Source organism: Dendrobates tinctorius, unplaced genomic scaffold, assembly GCF_039654945.1.
Source record: "Dendrobates tinctorius isolate UK_male_01 unplaced genomic scaffold, ASM3965494v1 ptg000012l, whole genome shotgun sequence".
Lineage (NCBI taxonomy): Eukaryota > Metazoa > Chordata > Amphibia > Anura > Dendrobatidae > Dendrobates > Dendrobates tinctorius.
The window spans coordinates 16,221,404-16,240,181 of NW_027361680.1; the positions used below are offsets into that span (position 1 = coordinate 16,221,404).

The 18,778-nt window shown below is 44.8% G+C and overlaps 1 protein-coding gene across 1 annotated transcript in view; it reads right to left on the reverse strand.

Moving 5' to 3' along the window:
- Positions 1-18,778, reverse strand: part of GORAB (golgin, RAB6 interacting) — a 114,001-nt gene that overhangs the window by 42,148 nt on the left and 53,075 nt on the right. Inside the window, exon 2 of the mRNA XM_073558016.1 lies at positions 2,851-3,160. Within this exon, the coding sequence (XP_073414117.1) occupies positions 2,851-3,160 (310 nt within the window). The remainder of the gene's footprint in view (positions 1-2,850; positions 3,161-18,778) is intronic.

Consider the following 18,778-nt stretch of genomic DNA (forward strand, 5'->3'; position numbering starts at 1 on the left):
TAATTATTCCAACAAAAAAATTTTTTTAGCATGAATTTTTTCATTTTCACATGGGCAACAGGATAAAATTGATCCTAAAATTTGTTGGGCAATTTCTCCTGAATACACTGATACCTCATATGTGGTCATAAACCACTGTTTGGGCGCACGTCAGGGCGTGGAAGGGAAGGACCATTATTTGACTTTTTGCATTGAAAATTAGCTCCAATCGTTAGCGGTTGCCATGTCGCATTTGGAAAGCCCCTGTGAGCCTAAACATTGGAGCTCCCCGACAAGTGACCCCATTTTGGAAACTAGACCCCCCCAAGGAACTTATCTAGATGCATAGTTAGCACTTTGAACCCTCAGGTGCTTCACAAATTGATCCGTAAAAAAAAAAAAAAAAAATTTCTTTCAGCTTTAATTTCTTCATTTTCACATGGGTAACAGGATAAAATGGATCCTAAAATTTGTTGGGCAATTTCTTCTGATACCTCATATGTGGTCATAAACCACTGTTTAGGCGCACGGCAGGGCCCAGAAGGGAAGGAGTGACATTTGAGTTTTGAATGGAAAATTAGCTCCAATCGTTAGCGGACACCATGTCGTGTTTGGAGAGCCCCTGTGTGCCTAAACAATGGAGTACCACCACAAGTGATCCCATTTTGGAAACTAGACCCCCCCAAGGAACTTACCAAGATGTGTGGTGAGCACTTTGAACCCCAAAGGGCTTGACAGAAGTTTATAACGCCGAGTCGTGAAAATAAAAAATAATTTGTTTTTCCTCAAAAAATTATTTTTTTAGCCCACAATTTTTTATTTTCACAAGGGTAACAGGAAAAATTGGACCCTAAAAATTGTTGTCCAGTTTGTCATGAGTACGCTGGTACCCCATATGTGCGGAGGAATCACTGTTTGGGCACACATTGGGGCTCAGAAGGGAAGTAGTGACGTTTTGAAATGTCGACTTGATGGAATGGTCTGCGGGCGTCACGTTTGCAGAGCCCCTGATGTGCCTAAACAGTAGAAAGAAACCCCCACAAGTGACCCCATTTTGGAAACTAGACCCCCCTAAGGAGCTTATCTAGATGTGTGGTGAGCTCTTTGAACTCCCAAATGCTTCACAGAAGTTTATAACGTAGAGCCGTAAAAATAAAAAAATCATTTTATTTTTTTTTTCACAAAAATGATCTTTTTGCCCCCAATTTTTTATTTTACCAAGGGTAGCAAAAGGAATTGGACAGCAAAAGTTGTTGTGCAATTTGTCCTGAGTATGCTGATACCCCATGTGTGGGGGTAAACCTCTGTTTGGGTGCACGGTAGAGCTCGGATGAGAGAGCGCAGTTTGACTTTTTCAACGCAGAACTGACTGGAATCAAGATCGGACACCATGTTGCGTTTGCAGAGCCCCTGATGTGCCTAAACAGTGGAAACCCCCCACAAGTGACATCATTTTGGAAACTAGACCCCCTAAGGAGCTTATCTAGATGTGTGGTGAGCTCTTTGAACCCCCAAGTGCTTCACAGAAGTTTATAACGCAGAGCCATGAAAATAAAAAAATCCTTTTTTTTTCCACAAATATCATATTTTAGCCCCCAATTTTTTATTTTCCCAAGGGTATCAGGAGAAATTAGACCTCCAAAGTTGTGCTATTTTTCCTGAGTACGCTGATACCCCATACGTGGAGGTAAACCACTGTTTGGATACATGTCGGGGCTCGGAAAGGAGGGAGCACTGTTTGACTTTTTGGATGCAAAATTGGCTGGAATCAATAGTGGCTCCATGTTACGTTTGGAGACCACCAGGTGTGACTAAATAGTGGAAACGCTCTCAATTCTAACTCAACTCTAACACCAACACACCTCTAACCCTAATGCCAACCCTAACCCCAACACACCCCTAACCCTAATCCCAACCCTAACCCTAAGTGCAACCCTCACCCTAATTCTAACCCTAAAGGAAAAATAAAAATAAAAATATTTTCTTTATTTTATTATGTGTCACTAGCTATGGGGGTGATAAAGGGGGTCTTTATTTACTTTTTTTTGTATTTTGATCACTGTGATAGTTTATCACAGTGATCAAAGTGTACCTATAAAAGGAATGAATGAATCCGCTGGCTGGCAGACTCGCGGGCGCACTGCGCATGCGCCCGCCATTTTGTAAGATGGCGGCGCCCATGCAGAGAAGACAGCGGGACACTGGGAGGTACCGGGACTGATAAGGTACCGGAGGGGGCTATATGGGGCAATCGGAAGGCAGGGGGAAGCGGAGGGGGAGCAGATTATTGCGGCGGCTGCCGATCGCCGCCATCAGAAGGTGGCGGCGGCACATTGCCGCTGCCAGCCGGGTGTGTGTGTGGGGGGGGGTGGTTGGTCGGATCACGATCTCCAGCCAATGTCCGATGCTATTGAAGCATCGGCCATGGCTGGATAGTAATATTTCATCAAATTTCATTGATGAAATATTACTTCTCGCCCTGATTGGCTGTTTCGCTTTTAACAGCCAATCAGAGCGATCGTAGCCACGCCCCCTGTGGTGAAGTACAAAGCCCCCTGTATCTGCGTGTCGGGTGACCTTTCATTGACCCCGGTCACCAGACCCGCAGGGGGGCTTTAAACTCATGACACAGCATATGTGTCATTGGTCGGCTTGGCACCGACTTTCATGATGCATACGTTGTGTCATTGGTCGGGAAGGGGTTAAGCTGCAAATTGGCTCCATCACTAAGGGGTTAATCAGAATCACAATTTTCACATTCCAATAAAAACAAAGAAAACAATTATATAAACAGGAGTTACCAATAGTTTGACTATCTTATAATTTTTTTTTATTCACTTGTGTACATATAAAGGAAAAAGACTTACTAACAGTTCCACCTCTTTTTTTGACAGTTCTTCATTCTCCTTTGTTCTCATACTAGGTGACTCTGATGTGACTTCTTTGTTGTTCACCACTGGTTGTTTAGATATTTCTTCTAGTGGTTTGTTGTCTTGGGCTGAATCGGGCAAGTTTTCTGTAGTAGTATTTTTTTTAATGGATGAGGAATGGTCTGGTTGTGCAACAGGAACTTTATCTTGCTTAAGCAGCTTCTGAACTGGGACCTTTTTCCCTTGAGGTTGGTGGCGGCTTAAAAATGCTTCAGATGGAAAAGTTCCTGGGCCCTTAGGGTCTGGCAATTCTGATAAAATGTAGAAATCAAATACAATATAATTTACAAAATGTATTTATTAATTAATCTATTTTAGCTAGGAAACAGAAGACAAAAGATCAGTGCACAAACTTCGACCATTCTGTGAGCCCCCAACTATGTGGACACAGAAATAAATTTCTGTTTTTAGATTTCATGTCAGAGAAAAGAGGAGTGGTATAAGGCTTAGAAATAGAAAGTGGTAAATTCTAAATCTGCACTTAAAATAAGTCTCGGGGTTCCTCATATCGGAGAACGGGGTCCGCTGACCGCAATTTAACATTGCTGGAAGGAGACCATGAATGAGAGGTAGCTGTCTATGCATTGAGCACTTCCCACTTTAATTTGTGAACGTTGCTAAAAACAAGTTTGTTACACTAACACCCAGAGAGGCAGATGATTCAAGGTTGGAATTTTGCATGCCCGCATTGATATGAAGTCAGCTGGAATAAGATGTGCCAAATTAATTAAGCAGTGTGCACATAAGAGACATAATATACTCCAGTCAACTTTTCAAAGAGCTGGTGGAGCTAAGAAAAATAAATAAATAACTCTGAAAATGTTTGTGCAACTCCATATTGCACAAAAATTTAGCAACAGTTTTACAACAGTTTCCGGTACACACTGTTTAATGAAACAGGATTTGAATCTTCAGTGTAAAGTTATATGAATGCATGGTCTTCTCATTGAGAGAGAAAAGAGTCCTTATTTTCCAAATTGGTGGAAATCACACTATTCAGACAGCCCCTTTAAGGCCAAGTGCACACGTTGCAGAAAGTTTCTGCTCAAAAACCTGACTCCCTTCCCAGAAACTGCACCTATTTTTCCACTGCGGTTTTTGCGCATTTTTTGCGCGGTTTTGATGCGTTTTTTATGTGTTTTTTTCCGCAGTGGTTTAAAAACGCATGGAAGCCAAAACCGCGGAAAAATATGCAAAATTAATGAGCATGCTGCGTTTTTTACCGCGATGCGTTTTTTCGCGGTAAAAAACGCATCAATTTGCACAAAAAGTGCAAAATGCATAGAAATGACTGGGAAGCTTATTTTTAGCGGTTTTATAGCGGTTTTATAGTGAAAAACGCTAAAAAAACCGCTGTGTGTGAACACAGCCTAAATATTGTATTCCCCAATGTAAAATAAAGCGAACATTCTCAGCACCTGCGACATTGCTATGTCACGTGACTGCTGCAAAGGCTGTTTTACTCACACTTCCTGCAGACGAGAACTCGGGATGTCTAAGGGAAGTGGTGGCAAATTTGGAAGGAGTATGTTATATTTATTCTACACTAGCTGAAGAGCCCGGCGCTGCCCGGGCATAGTAACTAACTACGGTTAGTTATAACAAATTATAATAAATATATATATATATATATATATATATATATATATATATATATACACATACATACATACTAGATTAAGGCCCGATGCCATCGCATCAGTAGGATAGTGATGTAGTGTTGACCATGTGTTGTGCGGCACTGTGAGCAACACACCTTGAGAAGGAGATGTGGTGAACAGCCATCCCGCCTATCTCTTTAGCTGTTCACAAAAACCCAGCCCTGTTAAAAGGGGAAATAACATATCTCAGCAGCAAATATGATGCTGGACCTTGACATCCGGGTTCATATCACCAAATGAAAGAATTTTGATGATACACATCTCCCCTCTTATGCTTAATGTGGAAGCATCCTGTTGTGAGTCTAATAATAATGATGAGGAAGAAGCCGTCTGTTGTCGGCGGTGACGGCGTGCAGAGGTTTCTTCAGCCAAACTAATGGATTTAGAATTAGGGGATTCGTGTGTGAGATAACGGCGTTTATAAGCCTTAATCTTGTCAAGGCGGTGGTGTTTTTGCTCAGGAGTCTCATTATCACGGCGTTGTTTTTGACGTAGTGCTAAAGCGGCTTTCCTTTCACTGGCATTGGCATACTTTTTGGTATGACTCATGTTGGCACAAGTAAGGCTGGTTTCACATTAGCGCTTTTTAAGCGCACGCACGGCCGGGGGTAGCTCCGCCCCCGAGCCGGCTCTCTGCCCGGCGTGCCCGCCCCTTGCTTGTAGCGCCGCCTCCTAGCGCACAGCGGCGCCTGCGATCGGCGCACCCTATCTTTAGCATAGGGTGCGCAGATCGTGCGCAGACCGTGCGCTAGTTGCGCTTTGACCTGCGCTGCGCACTTTTGACGGTGCGCCGTGTGCGCCAAAATCCGAAAAGTTTGATTTTGGCGCGCACGGCGCACCGTCAAAAGTGCGCAGCGCAGGTCAAAGCGCAACTAGCGCACGGCCTGCGCACGATCTGCGCACCCTATGCTAAAGATAGGGTGCGCCGATCGCAGGCGCCGCTGTGCGCTAGGAGGCGGCGCTACAAGCAAGGGGCGGGCACGCCGGGCAGAGAGCCGGCTCAGGGGCGGAGCTACCCCCGGCCGTGAGTGCGCTTAAAAAGCGCTAATGTGAAACCAGCCTAAAGGAGTCTATTTGGCAGTTATCTGGCAGTGAAGAAGGCATCCTGGAGTATTGTAGTGTAAACAGATACTTATAGTACTTATGGTCTTCTTATAGAAGTGGGGTACAGCAAAACAGGGCATATAAATGGCGTGAGATAAATGACTTATTAACTGGTGTAATTATGCAGAAGACAAACTGGGGTCCTCCTGTAGTTATGCTTAACGTTTGAAGAAACTGGTGTCCTCCTAGTCGAGGCAAAATTGGCCCTGTAATTGCCCAGCAGTAGTTATGAAGTGGAAGAGGCAAATTGGCCCTGTAATTAGACACCAGAAGTGAACAGGCAGAGGTGCAAGGCAACACGTCCGCACAGCAAGTCGGCGTGAGGTAAATGACGAAATTCCGCGGGATCCAAGATGGCGTCGGTGAAATCTCGCAAGATTTCGCCGACGCCATCTTGGATCCCGACGTCGTCCACGCTGGCGACATGTTCTTGCGGCGACGCCATCTTGGATCGGCTAAATCCCGCGATCCTCAAGATGGCGTAGGCGAAAACTTGCGAGATTTCGCCGACGCCATCTTGAGTATCGCGGGATTTAGCCGATCCAAGATGGCGTCGCCGCAAGAACATGTCGCCAGCGTGGACGACGTCTGGATCCAGGATGGCGCCGGAAGATGTCGGGGATCGTGCCGATGGCGATCGTGGAGCAGCGGTGATGACGGCGTGAGTATGAGAGACAGAGTGAGAGAAAGGGTCGTATGTGGAGTGAAAGGGGGGGACGTGAGTGGAGATGGTGAAAGGTGAGAGTGTGTGTTGAGGAGGTGTGTGTGTTGAGGAGTGTGTGTTGAGGGTTAACATGGCAAGAGGTGTGTGGTGACGGCTGGCATGGTGAGGAAGGTGTGTGTTAGGAAGGTATATGGTGTCGGGGAGTGTGCGGGGGGCAGAAGAGGCACAGTACTACCGCCAAAGGCAGCTTCTGTCTGGATGTGACGTCACCAAGTTATAACCGGACAGAAGCTGCGTTACAACCGGACGGAAGCTGCTTAGTGCATTTATTATAGATACTGTATATATAGCTGAGTAGTGTAGAGCCCCACCCACTCCGCATAGCCACATTCACTATAATATCCCACATAATCTAGTCAGCCAGAGCCACAGACTACTACCCCTAATATCCCACATCATCCCGTCAGCCAGAGCCACTGGACTACTACCCCTAATATCCCACATCATCCCGTCAGCCAGAGCCACCGGACTACTACCACTAATATCCCACATCATCCCGTCAGCCAGAGCCACCGGACAACTACCACTAATATCCCACATCATCCCGTCAGCCAGAGCCACCGGACTACTCCCCCTAATATCCCACATCATCCCGTCAGCCAAAGCTACCGGACTACTACCCCTAATATCCCACATCACCCCATCCGACAGAGCCACCGGACCACTACCCCTAATATCCCACATCATCCTGTCAGCCTGGGGTCAGAACCAAAGCGATGAGTGGAACGGTCCTAAATTCCATACCGGGGATCCCTATAAGAGAGGCCTGGGGTCAGAACCAGAGTGCTGAGTGGATTTGTCCTGACTTCCATACCAATGATTCCTTTAATAGAAGCCTGGGGTGAGAATCAGAGCGCTGAGGGATTTGCCCTAACTTCCATACAGGAGATCCCTTTAAGAAAAGCCTGGGGTCAGTACCAAAGCGCAGAGTGGATTTGCCCTAACTTCCATACCAATGATCCCTTTAAGAGACCCTGGGGTCAGAACCACAGAGCTGAGTGGAACGGTCCTAACTTCCATACCAGGGATCCCTTTAACAGAGGCCTGAGGTCAAAACCAAAGCCCTGGATGGATTTGCTCTGACTTCCATACCAATAATCCCTTTAAGAGGGAAGATGTGCCTACGGGATGGAGGATGTGTGATGGGGATATGGGCAGGGAGGGGGGATTCATTTCTGTCATGTGCTCTCTAATCCTTTCAGGGGGGCAGACAATGGCTGGGAGCTTATGTTCCCGAACATGCTAGATTTCTCCCTCCATGTCAGTGTCTGCTGAGGTGTTAAGTGGGAAAACTTGCTCATAGCAACCAATCACAGCTCAGCTACTTTTAACCAGCTCTGGTGAAATGAGAGATGCTTAGTGATTGGTTGTCAGGAAAACTGTTGCTCATAGCAACCAAACACAGCTCAGCTTCTTTTGAACAGCTCTGATAAAATGAAAGATGCTTCGTGATTGGTTGGTGATGCGCACACACACACACTTTTATATATAGAGATAGAGATTCGGGAATATAGCATTTAAAGGGAACCTGTCAGCAGGTTTGTACAAACAGGGTCAGGGGTATTTTTGGTTTTGCATTTTCATCGTTTGCTTCCCAGAGCCATAACTTTATTACTTTTTGGTCAAAATGGCCATGTGAGGGCTTGTTTTTTGTGGGACGAGTTCCACTTTTGAGAACACCATTGGTTTTACCACGTTATTTAACCCCTTAATGACCAGAGCTTTTTTCAATTTTCCGTTTTTCGCTCCCCTTCTTTCTGAGCCATAACTTTTTTATTTTTCCGTCAATGTGACCGTGTGGGGGCTTACCGTATATACTCGAGTATAAGCCGACCCGAGTATAAGCCGACCCCCCCTAATTTTGCCACAAAAAACTGGGAAAACTTATTGACTCGTGTATAAGCCGAGGGTGCACAGTGAGTGGCCCCAGTTATGATGCACAGTGAGTGGCCCCAGTTATGATGCACAGTGAGTGGCCCCAGTTATGATGCACAGTGAGTGGCCCCAGTTATGATGCACAATGAGTGGCCCCAGTTATGATGCATAGTGAGTGGCCCCAGTTATGATGCACAGTGAGTGGCCCCAGTTATCTGCACAGTGAGTGGCCCCAGTTTTGCTGCACAGTGAGTGGCCCCAGTTATCTGCACAGTGAGTGGCCCCAGCTTTTCTGCACAGTGAGTGGCCCCAGCTTTTCAGCACAGTGAGTGGCCCCAGCTTTTCTGCACAGTGAGTGGCCCCAGCTTTTCTGCACAGTGAGTGGCCCCAGCTTTTCTGCACAGTGAGTGGCCCCAGCTTTTCTGCACAGTGAGTGGCCCCAGCTTTTCTGCACAGTGAGTGGCCCCAGCTTTTCTGCACAGTGAGTGGCCCCAGCTTTTCTGCACAGTGAGTGGCCCCAGCTTTTCTGCACAGTGTGTGGCCCCATCATGTTGTTGCTGCTGCCGCTGCCTCCCTTACAAAAAAAACCAAAAACCTGTATGCTCACCTCAGTCGCTGCCCCCTGCTCATCAGCGTTGCGCTCTGCAGTGACTGTGCAGGTAGAGAGCGCGATAGCGCCCTCTGACCTGAATGTCACTGCAGAGGACGCAAGACAGCAGAGCGCAGGGACAGGTGACTATGCCCCCCCAACCCCCCCCGTTCATACTCACCGGGTCCTGGCGCTTGTCTCTGCAGCTCCCCTGCTTGTTGTTCCATGTTGTTGGCGCTGCTCTCTTCCTGGTTCAGCGGTCACGTGGTACCCGCTCATTAAATATACGCATATTTAATGAGCGGGTAGAATTTGACAGCTGAAGCAGGAAGAGAGCAGCGCCAACAACATGGAACAAGCAGGGGAGCTGCAGAGAAGGGCGAGTATGATCTGACACCCCCGCTCCCCCTCCCCTGCCGATCCCCCCCGGTATATGACTCATGTATAAGCCGAGAGGGGGACTTTCCGCCCCAAAAAATGGGCTGAAAATCTCGGCTTATATACGAGTATATACGGTATTTTTTGCGGGATGAGTTGTACTTTTGAACGGCACCATTGGTATTTTGGTTTTACCATGTAGTGTACTCAAAAACGGGAAAAAAAATTCCAAGGGCAGTGAAATTGCAAAAAAAAGTGCAATCCCATACTTGTTTTTTGTTTGGCTTTTTTACTAGGGTCACTAAATGCTAAAACTGACCTGCCATTATGATTCTCCAGGTCATTACAAGTTCATAGACACCAAACATGCCTAGGTTCTTTTTTATTTAAGTGGTGAAAAAAAATTCCAAAATTTGTAAAAAAAAAGAAAAAAGTTACCATTTTCTGAGACTCGTAGCATCTCCATTTTTCGGGATCTGGGTCTGGGAGAGGGTTTCTTTTTTGCGTGCCGATCTGACATTTTTATTGATACCATTTTGGTGTGTATTCGATCTTTTGATCACCCATTTTTGCATTTTATTGCAATGTTGCAGCGACCAAAAAAAAAAAACTTAATTCTGGCGTTTCGATTTTTTTCTCGCTACGCCGTTTACCGATTTGATTAATTTTTTTATATTGATTGATCGGGCGATTTTGAAAGCGGCAATATCAAATATGTGTATACCGTATATACTCGTGTATAAGCTGAGATTTTCAGCCCATTTTTTGGGGCTGAAAGTCCCCCTCTCGACTTATACACGAGTCATATACCTGGGGGTCGGAGGGGGAGGGGGTGTCAGATCATACTGACCACCACGGCACGGTCTCTGCAGTCCCCCCGCTTCTCCCACGGTAGCTCTTCCTGCTTTCAGCGGTCACGTGGTACCACTCATTAAACTCATGAACATGCACATATTCATGAGTTTAATGAGCAGTACCACGTGACCGCTGAAGGAAGAGCTGCCGGAGACCGTGGGAGAAGCGGGGCTGCAGAGACCGCGGCAGGAGGTGGTAAGTATAGTTAGGTCCATATATATTTGGACAGAGACAACATTTTTCTAATTTTGGTTCTAGACATTACCACAATGAATTTTAAACAAAACAATTCAGATGCAGTTGAAGTTCAGACTTTCACATTTCATTTGAGGGTATCCACATTAAAATTGGATGAAGGGTTTAGGAGTTTCAGCTCCTTAACATGTGCCACCCTGTTTTTAAAAGGGACAAAAAGTAATTGGACAGATTCAATAATTGTAAATAAAATGTTCATTTCAAGTACTTGGTTGAAAACCCTTTGTTGGAAATGACTGCCTGAAGTCTTGAACTCATGGACATCACCAGACGCTGCTTCCTCCTTTTTGATGCTCTGCCAGGCCTGGTTTTTAGTTGCTGTTTGTTTGTGGGCCTGTCTGAAGTTCAGTCTTTAACCCCTTCCTGACATGCGACGTACTATCCCGTCCACGGTACCCGGGCCCGTATGACCGTGGACGGGATAGTACGTCTACCGCGATCAGCGGCGCCCACGTGGTGAGCGCCGCTGATCGCGGCCGGGTGTCAGCTGATTATCACAGCTGACACCCGGCACTATGTGTCAGGGGCGGTCACGGACCGCCCCCGACACGTTAACCCCTTGCACACCGCGATCAAACATGATCGCGGTTTACCGGGAGTTAAAGGGAAGCATCGGCAGGGAGGGGGCTCCCTCCGTGCTTCCCTGAGCCCCCCACGGCAGCGCAATGTACAGCGCTGCTGCGGGGGGCTCCTATCCTCCAGGCCCCCGAATCCAAGATGGCGACGGGGGCCTTCGGGGACCTGAGGAAGCTGGCTTCCTCAGTGCCTGCAAAGCGCAGGCAAGAGGAAGTCGTCTTCAATGCCTGTGACAGATTGCTGATCTGTCACAGTGATCTGTGATGTGACAGATCAGCGATCTGTCACAGGACAGTGATGTCCCACCTGGGACTATGTAATAAAGTAAAAAAAAAATTAAAAAAAAATGTAAAAATAAATTAAAAAAAAAAAATCGCCAAATAAATTAGAAAAAAAAAAAAAAATATTCCCTCAATAAATCCATTTTTTGGAAATAATAAAAAAAAAAAAAACAATAAAAGTACACATATTAGGTATCGCCGCGTCCGTAATGACCTGCCCTATAAAACTGTCCCATTAGTTAACCCTTTTAGCGAACCCCTTAAAAAATAAAAATAAAAAACGAAGCAAAAAATAATGATTTATTATCATACCGCCAAACAAAAAGTGTAATAACGCGCGATCAAAAAGACGCATATAAATATCCATGGTACCGCTGAAAACGTCATCTTGTCCCACAAAAAACGAGCCGCCACACAGCATCATCAGCGAAAAAATAAAAAAGTTATAGCTCACAGAATAAAGCGATGCAAAAATAATTATTTTTTATATAAAATAGTTTTCATTGCATAAAACCGACAAAAACATAAAAAAACGACCTAAATGAGGTATCGCTGTAACGGTACTGACCCGAAGAATAAAACCGCTTTATCAATTTTACCGCACGCGGAACGGTGTAAACGCACCCCCCCAAAAGAAATTCATGAAACGCTGGTTTTTGTTCATTCTGCGTCCCAAAAACAGGAATAAAAAGCGATCAAAAAATGTCACGTGCCCGAAAATGGTACCAATAAAAACGTCAACTCGTCCCGCAAAAAATAAGATCTCACATGACTCAGTGGGTCAAAATACGGAAAAATTATAGCTCTCAAAATGTGATGCAAAAACTATTTTACAATAAAAAGCGTCTTTTAGCGTCTGACAGCCGCCAAACATAAAAACCGCCATAAATAGTAAGTCAAACCCCCCGTTATCACCCCCTTAGTTAGGGAAAAATAATAAAACTAAAAAAAAAGTATTTATCTCCATTTTCCCGTTAGGGTAAGGCTGTGTGCACACGCTGCGGATTAGGTGCGGATTCATCCGCGTGGATTTTGTAAAATCCGCAGGTGAAACCGCAGGTCAAAAGACCTGCGGTTTTACCTGCGGATTGCTCTGCGGTTTTGTCCTGCGGTTTTTCATCTCCTCAGTAGAGGAGATGGCAAACCGCAGGAGAATCCGCAGAAAGAATTGACATGTCAATTCTTTCTGCGGATTGAAAACCGCAGATAATCCGCGCGGAAAATTCCGCACCGTCTGCACTGCGGTTTTTGATTCCCATAGGGAATCATGGTACTGTACACCGCAGCAGAAACTGCTGCGGGTCCGCAGCAGCCAAAACCGCTGCGGAACCGCAGCAAAATCCGCAGCGTGTGCACACAGCCTTAGGGTTAGGGCTAGGGTTAGGGCTAGGGTTAGGGCTCAGGTTAGGGTTAGGGGTGTGTTGGGGTTAGGGTTGGAGTTATAATTGGTGGTTTCCACTGTTTGGGCACATCAGGGGCTCTCCAAATGCAACATGGCGTCTGATCTCAATTCCAGCCAATTCTGAGTTGAAAAAGTCAAATGGTGCTCCTTCCCTTCCAAGCTCTGCCATGCGCCCAAACAGTGTTTTACCCCCACATGTAGGGTATCAGCCTACTCAGGACAAATTGCAAAACAATTTTTGGGGTCCAATTTCTCCTGTTACCCTTAGGAAAATAAAAAATTGGGGGCAAAAATATCATTTTTGTGGAAAAAAATGATTTTTTTATTTTCACGTCCGAGTGTTATAAACTTCTGTGAAACACTTGGGGGTTCAAAGTGCTCACCACACATCTAGATAAGTTCCGTGGGGGGTCTAGTGTCCAAAATGGGGTCACTTGTGGGGAGTTTCAATAGTTTAGGTACATCAGGGGCTCTCCAAACGCACATGACACCCGCAGACCATTCCATCAAAGTCTGCATTCCAAAACGTCACTGCTTCCCTTCCGAGCCCCGACGTGTGTCCATACAGTAGTTTTCTCCCACATATGGGGTGTCAGCGTACTCAGGCCAAATTGGACAACAACTTTTGGGGGTCCAATTTCTCCTGTTACCCTTGGGAAAATGAAAAAATTGGGGACTAATTGATCATGTTTCTGGAAAAAATATGATTTTTTTATTTTCATGCCCTGGCATTATAAACTTCAGTGAAGCCCTTGGGGGTTCAAAGTGCTCACCTCACATCTAGATAAGTTCCTTAGTGGGTCTAGTTTTCAAAATGGGGTCATTTGTGGGGGGTTTCCACTGTTTAGGTACATTAGGGGCTCTCCAAAGGCAACATGACACCCGCAGACCATTCCATCAAAGTCTGCATTTCAAAACGTCACTACTTCCCTTCCGAGCCCCGACGTGTGCACATACAGTAGTTTTCTCCCACATATGGGGTATCAGCATACTCAGGACAAATTGGACAACAACTTTTGGGGTCCAATTTCTCCTGGTACCCTTGGGAAAATAAAAAAATGGTGACTAAAAGATCATGTTTGTGGAAAAAATACGAATTTTTTATTTTCACGCCCGGGCGTTATAAACTTCTGTGAAGCACTGGGGGGTTCAAAGTCCTCACCACACATCTAGATAAGTTCCTTGGGGGGTCTAGTTTACAAAATGGTGTCATTTGTGGGGGGTTTCCACTGTTTAGGTACATTAGGGGCTCTCCAAAGGCAACATGACACCCGCAGACCATTCCATCAAAGTCTGCATTCCAAAACGTCACTACTTCCCTTCCGAGCCCCGACGTGTGCCCATACAGTAGTTTTCTCCCACATATGGGGTATCAGCATACTCAGGACAAATTGGACAACAACTTTTGGGGTCCAATTTCTCCTGGTACCCTTGGGAAAATAAAAAAATGGTGACTAAAAGATCATGTTTGTGGAAAAAATACGAATTATTTATTTTCACGCCCGGGCATTATAAACTTCTGTGAAGCACTGGGGGGGTCAAAGTGCTCACCACACATCTAGATAAGTTCCTTAGGGGGTCTAGTTTCCAAAATGGTGTCATTTGTGGGGGGTTTCCACTGTTTTGGTACATCACGAGTTTTCCAAACGCGACATGGTGTCCGATCTCAATTCCAGCCAAAAACGTCAAATGGCGCTGCTTCCCTTCCGAGCTCTGCCATGCACCCAAATAGTGGTTTACCCCCACATGTGGGGTATCAGCGTACTCAGAACAAATTGCACAATAACTTTTAGGGTCCTGTTACCCTTGGAAAAATAAGAATTGAGGGTGAAAAGATCATTTTTGTGGAAAAAATATGATTTTTTAATTGTATGGCTTTATGTTATAAACTTCTGTGAAGCCCATGGGGGTTCAAAGTTCTCACCACACATCTAGACAAGTTCCTTAGGGGGTCTAGTTTCCAAAATGGTGTCATTTGTGGGGGGTTTCCACTGTTTTGGTACATCAGAGGTTTAACAAACGCGACATGGTGTCCGATCTCAATTCCAGCCAAAAACGTCAAATGGCACTGCTTCCCTTCCGAGCTCTGCCATGCGCCCAAATAGTGGTTTACCCCCACATGTGGGGTATCAGCGTACTCAGGACAAATTGCACAATAACTTTTAGGGTCCTGTTACCCTTGGGAAAATAAAAATTGGGGTGAAATGATCATTTTTGTGGAAAAAAAAATGATTTTTTAATTGTACCGCTGTACGTTATAAACTTCTGTAAAGCCCTTGTGGGTTCAAAGTTCTCACCACATATCTAGATAAGTTCCTTGGGGGGTCTAGTTTCCAAAATGGGGTCACTTGTAGGGGGTTTCCACTGTTTAGGTACATCAGGGACTCTCCAAACGTGACATGGCATCCGATCTGAATTCCAGCCAATTTTGCATTGAAAAAGTCAAACGGCGCTCCTTCCATTCTGAGCTCTGCCATGCGCCGAAACAGTCGTTCCCCCCACATATCAGGTATCAGCGTACTCAGGACAAATTGCACAATAACTTTTGCAGTCCAATTTCTCCTGTTACCCTTGGTAAAATAAAAAAAATTGAACCTGAAGTATTTTTTTTGTGAAAAAAAGTTAGATGTTCATTTCTTTTTAAATATTCAAAAAAATTCCTGTGACGCACCTAATGGGTTAATAAACTTCTTGAATGTGGTTTTGAGCACCTTAAGGGGTTCAGTTTTTAGAATGGTGTCACTTTTGGGTATTTTCTATCATATAGACCCCTCAAAGTGGCTTCAAATGTGATGTGGTCCTAAAAATAAAATGGTGTTGTAAAAATGAGAAATCGCTGGTCAACTTTTAACCCTTATAACTTCCTAACAAAAAAAAATTTTGGTTCCAAAATTGTGCTGATGTAAAGTAAACATGTGGGAAATGTTACTTATCAAGTTTTTTGTGTGCCGTATCTCTGTGATTTAAGGGCATAAAAATTCAAAGTTGGAAAATTGCGAAATTTTCAAAATTTCTGCCAAATTTCCATTTTTTTCACAAATAAACGCAAGTTATTTGAATGAAATTTTACCATTAACATGAAGTACAATATGTCACGAGAAAACAATGTCAGAATCACCGGGATCAATGGAAGCGTTCCAGAGTTATGACCTCATAAAGGTACAGTGGTCAGAATTGTAAAAATTGGCCCGGTCATGAACGTGCAAACCACCCTTGGGGGTGAAGGGGTTAACAAGTGAAATGCATGCTCAATTGGGTTGAGATCAGGTGACTTGGCCATTCAAGAATATTCCACTTCTTTGCTTTAATAAACTCCTGGCTTGCTTTGGCTTTATGTTTTGGGTCATTGTCCATCTGTAGTATGAAACGACGACCAATCAGTTTGGCTGCATTTGGCTGGATCTGAGCAGACAGTATGGCTCTGAATACCTCAGAATTCATTCGGCTGCTTCTGTCCTGTGTCACATCAATAAACACTAGTGACCCAGTGCCACTGGCAGCCATGCATGCCCCAGCCATCACACTGCCTCTGCCGTGTTTTACAGATGATGTGGTATGCTTTGGATCATGAGCTGTACCACGCCTTTGCCATACTTTTCGCTTTCAATCATTCTGGTAGAGGTTGATCTTGGTTTCATCTGTCCAAAGAATGTTCTTCCAGAACTGTGTTGGCTTTTTTTAGATGTTTTTTTTTTTTTTTTTAGAAAAGTCCAGTCTAGCTTTTTTATTCTTGATGCTTATGAGTGGCTTGCACCGTGCAGTGAACCCTCTGTATTTACTTTCATGCAGTCTTCTCTTTATGGTAGATTTGGATATTGATACGCCTACCTCCTGGAGAGTGTTGTTCACTTGGTTGGCTGTTGTGAAGGGGTTTCTCTTCACCATGGAGATTATTCTGCGATCATCCAACACTGTTGTCTTCCGTGGGCGCCCAGGTCTTTTTACATTGATGAGTTCACCAGTGCTTTCTTTCTTTCTCAGGATATACCAAACTGCAGATTTTGCCACTCCTAATGTTGCAGCAATTTCTCGGATGGGTTTTTTCTGTTTTTGCAGCTTAAGGATGGCTTGTTTCACCTGCATGGAGAGCTCCTTTGACCGAATGTTTCCTTCACAGCAAAACCTTCCAAATGCAAGCACCACCCTCAAATCAACTCCAGGCCTTTTATCTGCTTAATTGGGAATTACATAATGAAGGGATTGCCCACACCTGTCCATGAAATAGCCTTGGAGTCAATTGTCCAATTACTTTTGGTCCCTTTAAAAACAGGGTGGCACATGTTAAGGAGCTGAAACTCCTAAACCCTTCATCCAATTTTAATGTGGATACCCTCAAATGAAGGCTGAAAGTCAGAACTTAAACTGCATCTGAATTGTTTTGTTGAACCCCTTTCTGCCATGTGACGTACTATCCCTTCCATGTGCCCTGGGACTTAATTCCCAGGGACGGGAAGTACGTCACAGCGATCAGTGGCGCCCACGTGGTGAGCGCCGCTGATCGCAGCCGGGTGTCAGCTGATTATCACAGCTTACACCCGGCACAATGTGTCAGGGGCGGTCACAGACCGCCCCCAACACGTTAACCCCTTGCACACCGCGATCAAACACGATTGCAGTGTACCGGGGGTTAAAGGGAAGCATCGGCAGGGAGGGGGCTCCCTCCGTGCTTCCCTGAGACCCCCACAGCAGCGCAATGTGCAGCGCTGCTGCGGGGGGGCTCCATCCCTGCAGGTCCCCGAATCCAAGATGGCGACGGGTATCTTCGGCGGCCTGCAGGGAGCTGGATTCCTCATTGCCTGCAAAGCGCAGGCACGAGGAAGCCAAGTGCAGTGCCTGTGACAGATTGCTTATCTGTCACAGTGATCTGTGATGTGACAGATCAGCGATCTGTCACATGACAGTGATGTCCCCCCTGGGACAATGTATTAAAGTTACAAAAAAAAAAAAAAGTGTAAAAATAATTAAAAAAAAAAAAAAAGCTAAATAAATTTAAAAAAAAAATATTCCCTAATAAATTCATCTTCGGGAAATAAAAAAAAACAAAAAAAAACAATAAAAGTACACATATTTGGTATCGCCGCGTCCGTAATGACCCGCCCTATAAAACTGTCCCATTAGTTAACCCCTTTAGCAAACCCCTTAAAAAATAAAAAACGAAGCAAAATAATGATTTATTATCATACCGCCGAACAAAAAGTGCAATAACGCGCGATCAAAAAGACGCATATAAATATCCATGGTACCACTGAAAACGTCATCTTGTCCTGCAAAAAACGAGCCGCCATACAGCATCATCAGGAAAAAAATAAAAAAGTTATAGCTCACAGAATAAAGCGATGCAAAAATTATTTTTTATATAAAATTGTTTTCATTGCATAAAAGCGCCAAAACATAAAAAAAACGACCTAAATGAAGTATCGCTGTAACCGTACCGACCCGAAGAATAAAACCGTCTGATCAATTTCACCGCAAGCGGAACGGTGTAAACGCACCCCCCAAAAGAAATTCATGAAACGCTGGTTTTTGTTCATTCTGCGTCCCAAAAATCGGAATAAAAAGCGATCAAAAGATGTCACGTGCCCAAAAATGGTACCAATAAAAACGTCAACTCGTCCCGCAAAAAATAAGACCTCACGTGACTCGGTGGGTCAAAATATGGAAAAATTATAGCTCTCAAAATGTGGTGATGCAAAAACTATTTTTACAATAAAAAGCGTCTTTTAGCGTGCAACAGCTGCCAAATATAAAAACCGCCATAAATAGTAAATCAAACCCCCCGTTACACCCCATTAGTTAGGGAAAAATAATAAAATTAAAAGAAAATGTATTTATGTCCATTTTTCCATTAGGGTTAGGGCTAGAGTTAGGGCTGAGATTAGGGTTAGGGGTGTGTTGGGGTTAGGGTTGGAGTTATAATTGGGGGGTTTCCACTGTTTGGGCACATCAGGTGCTCTCCAAATGCAACATGGCATCTGATCTCAATTCCAGTGAATTCTGCGTTGAAAAAGTCAAATGGTGCTCTTTCCCTTCCAAGCTCTGCCATGCGCCCAAACAGTGTTTACCCCCACATATAGGGTGTCAGCCTACTCAGGACAAATTGCAAAACAACTTTTGGGGTCCAATTTCTCCTGTTACCCGTAAGAAAATAAAAAATTGGGGGCAAAAATAT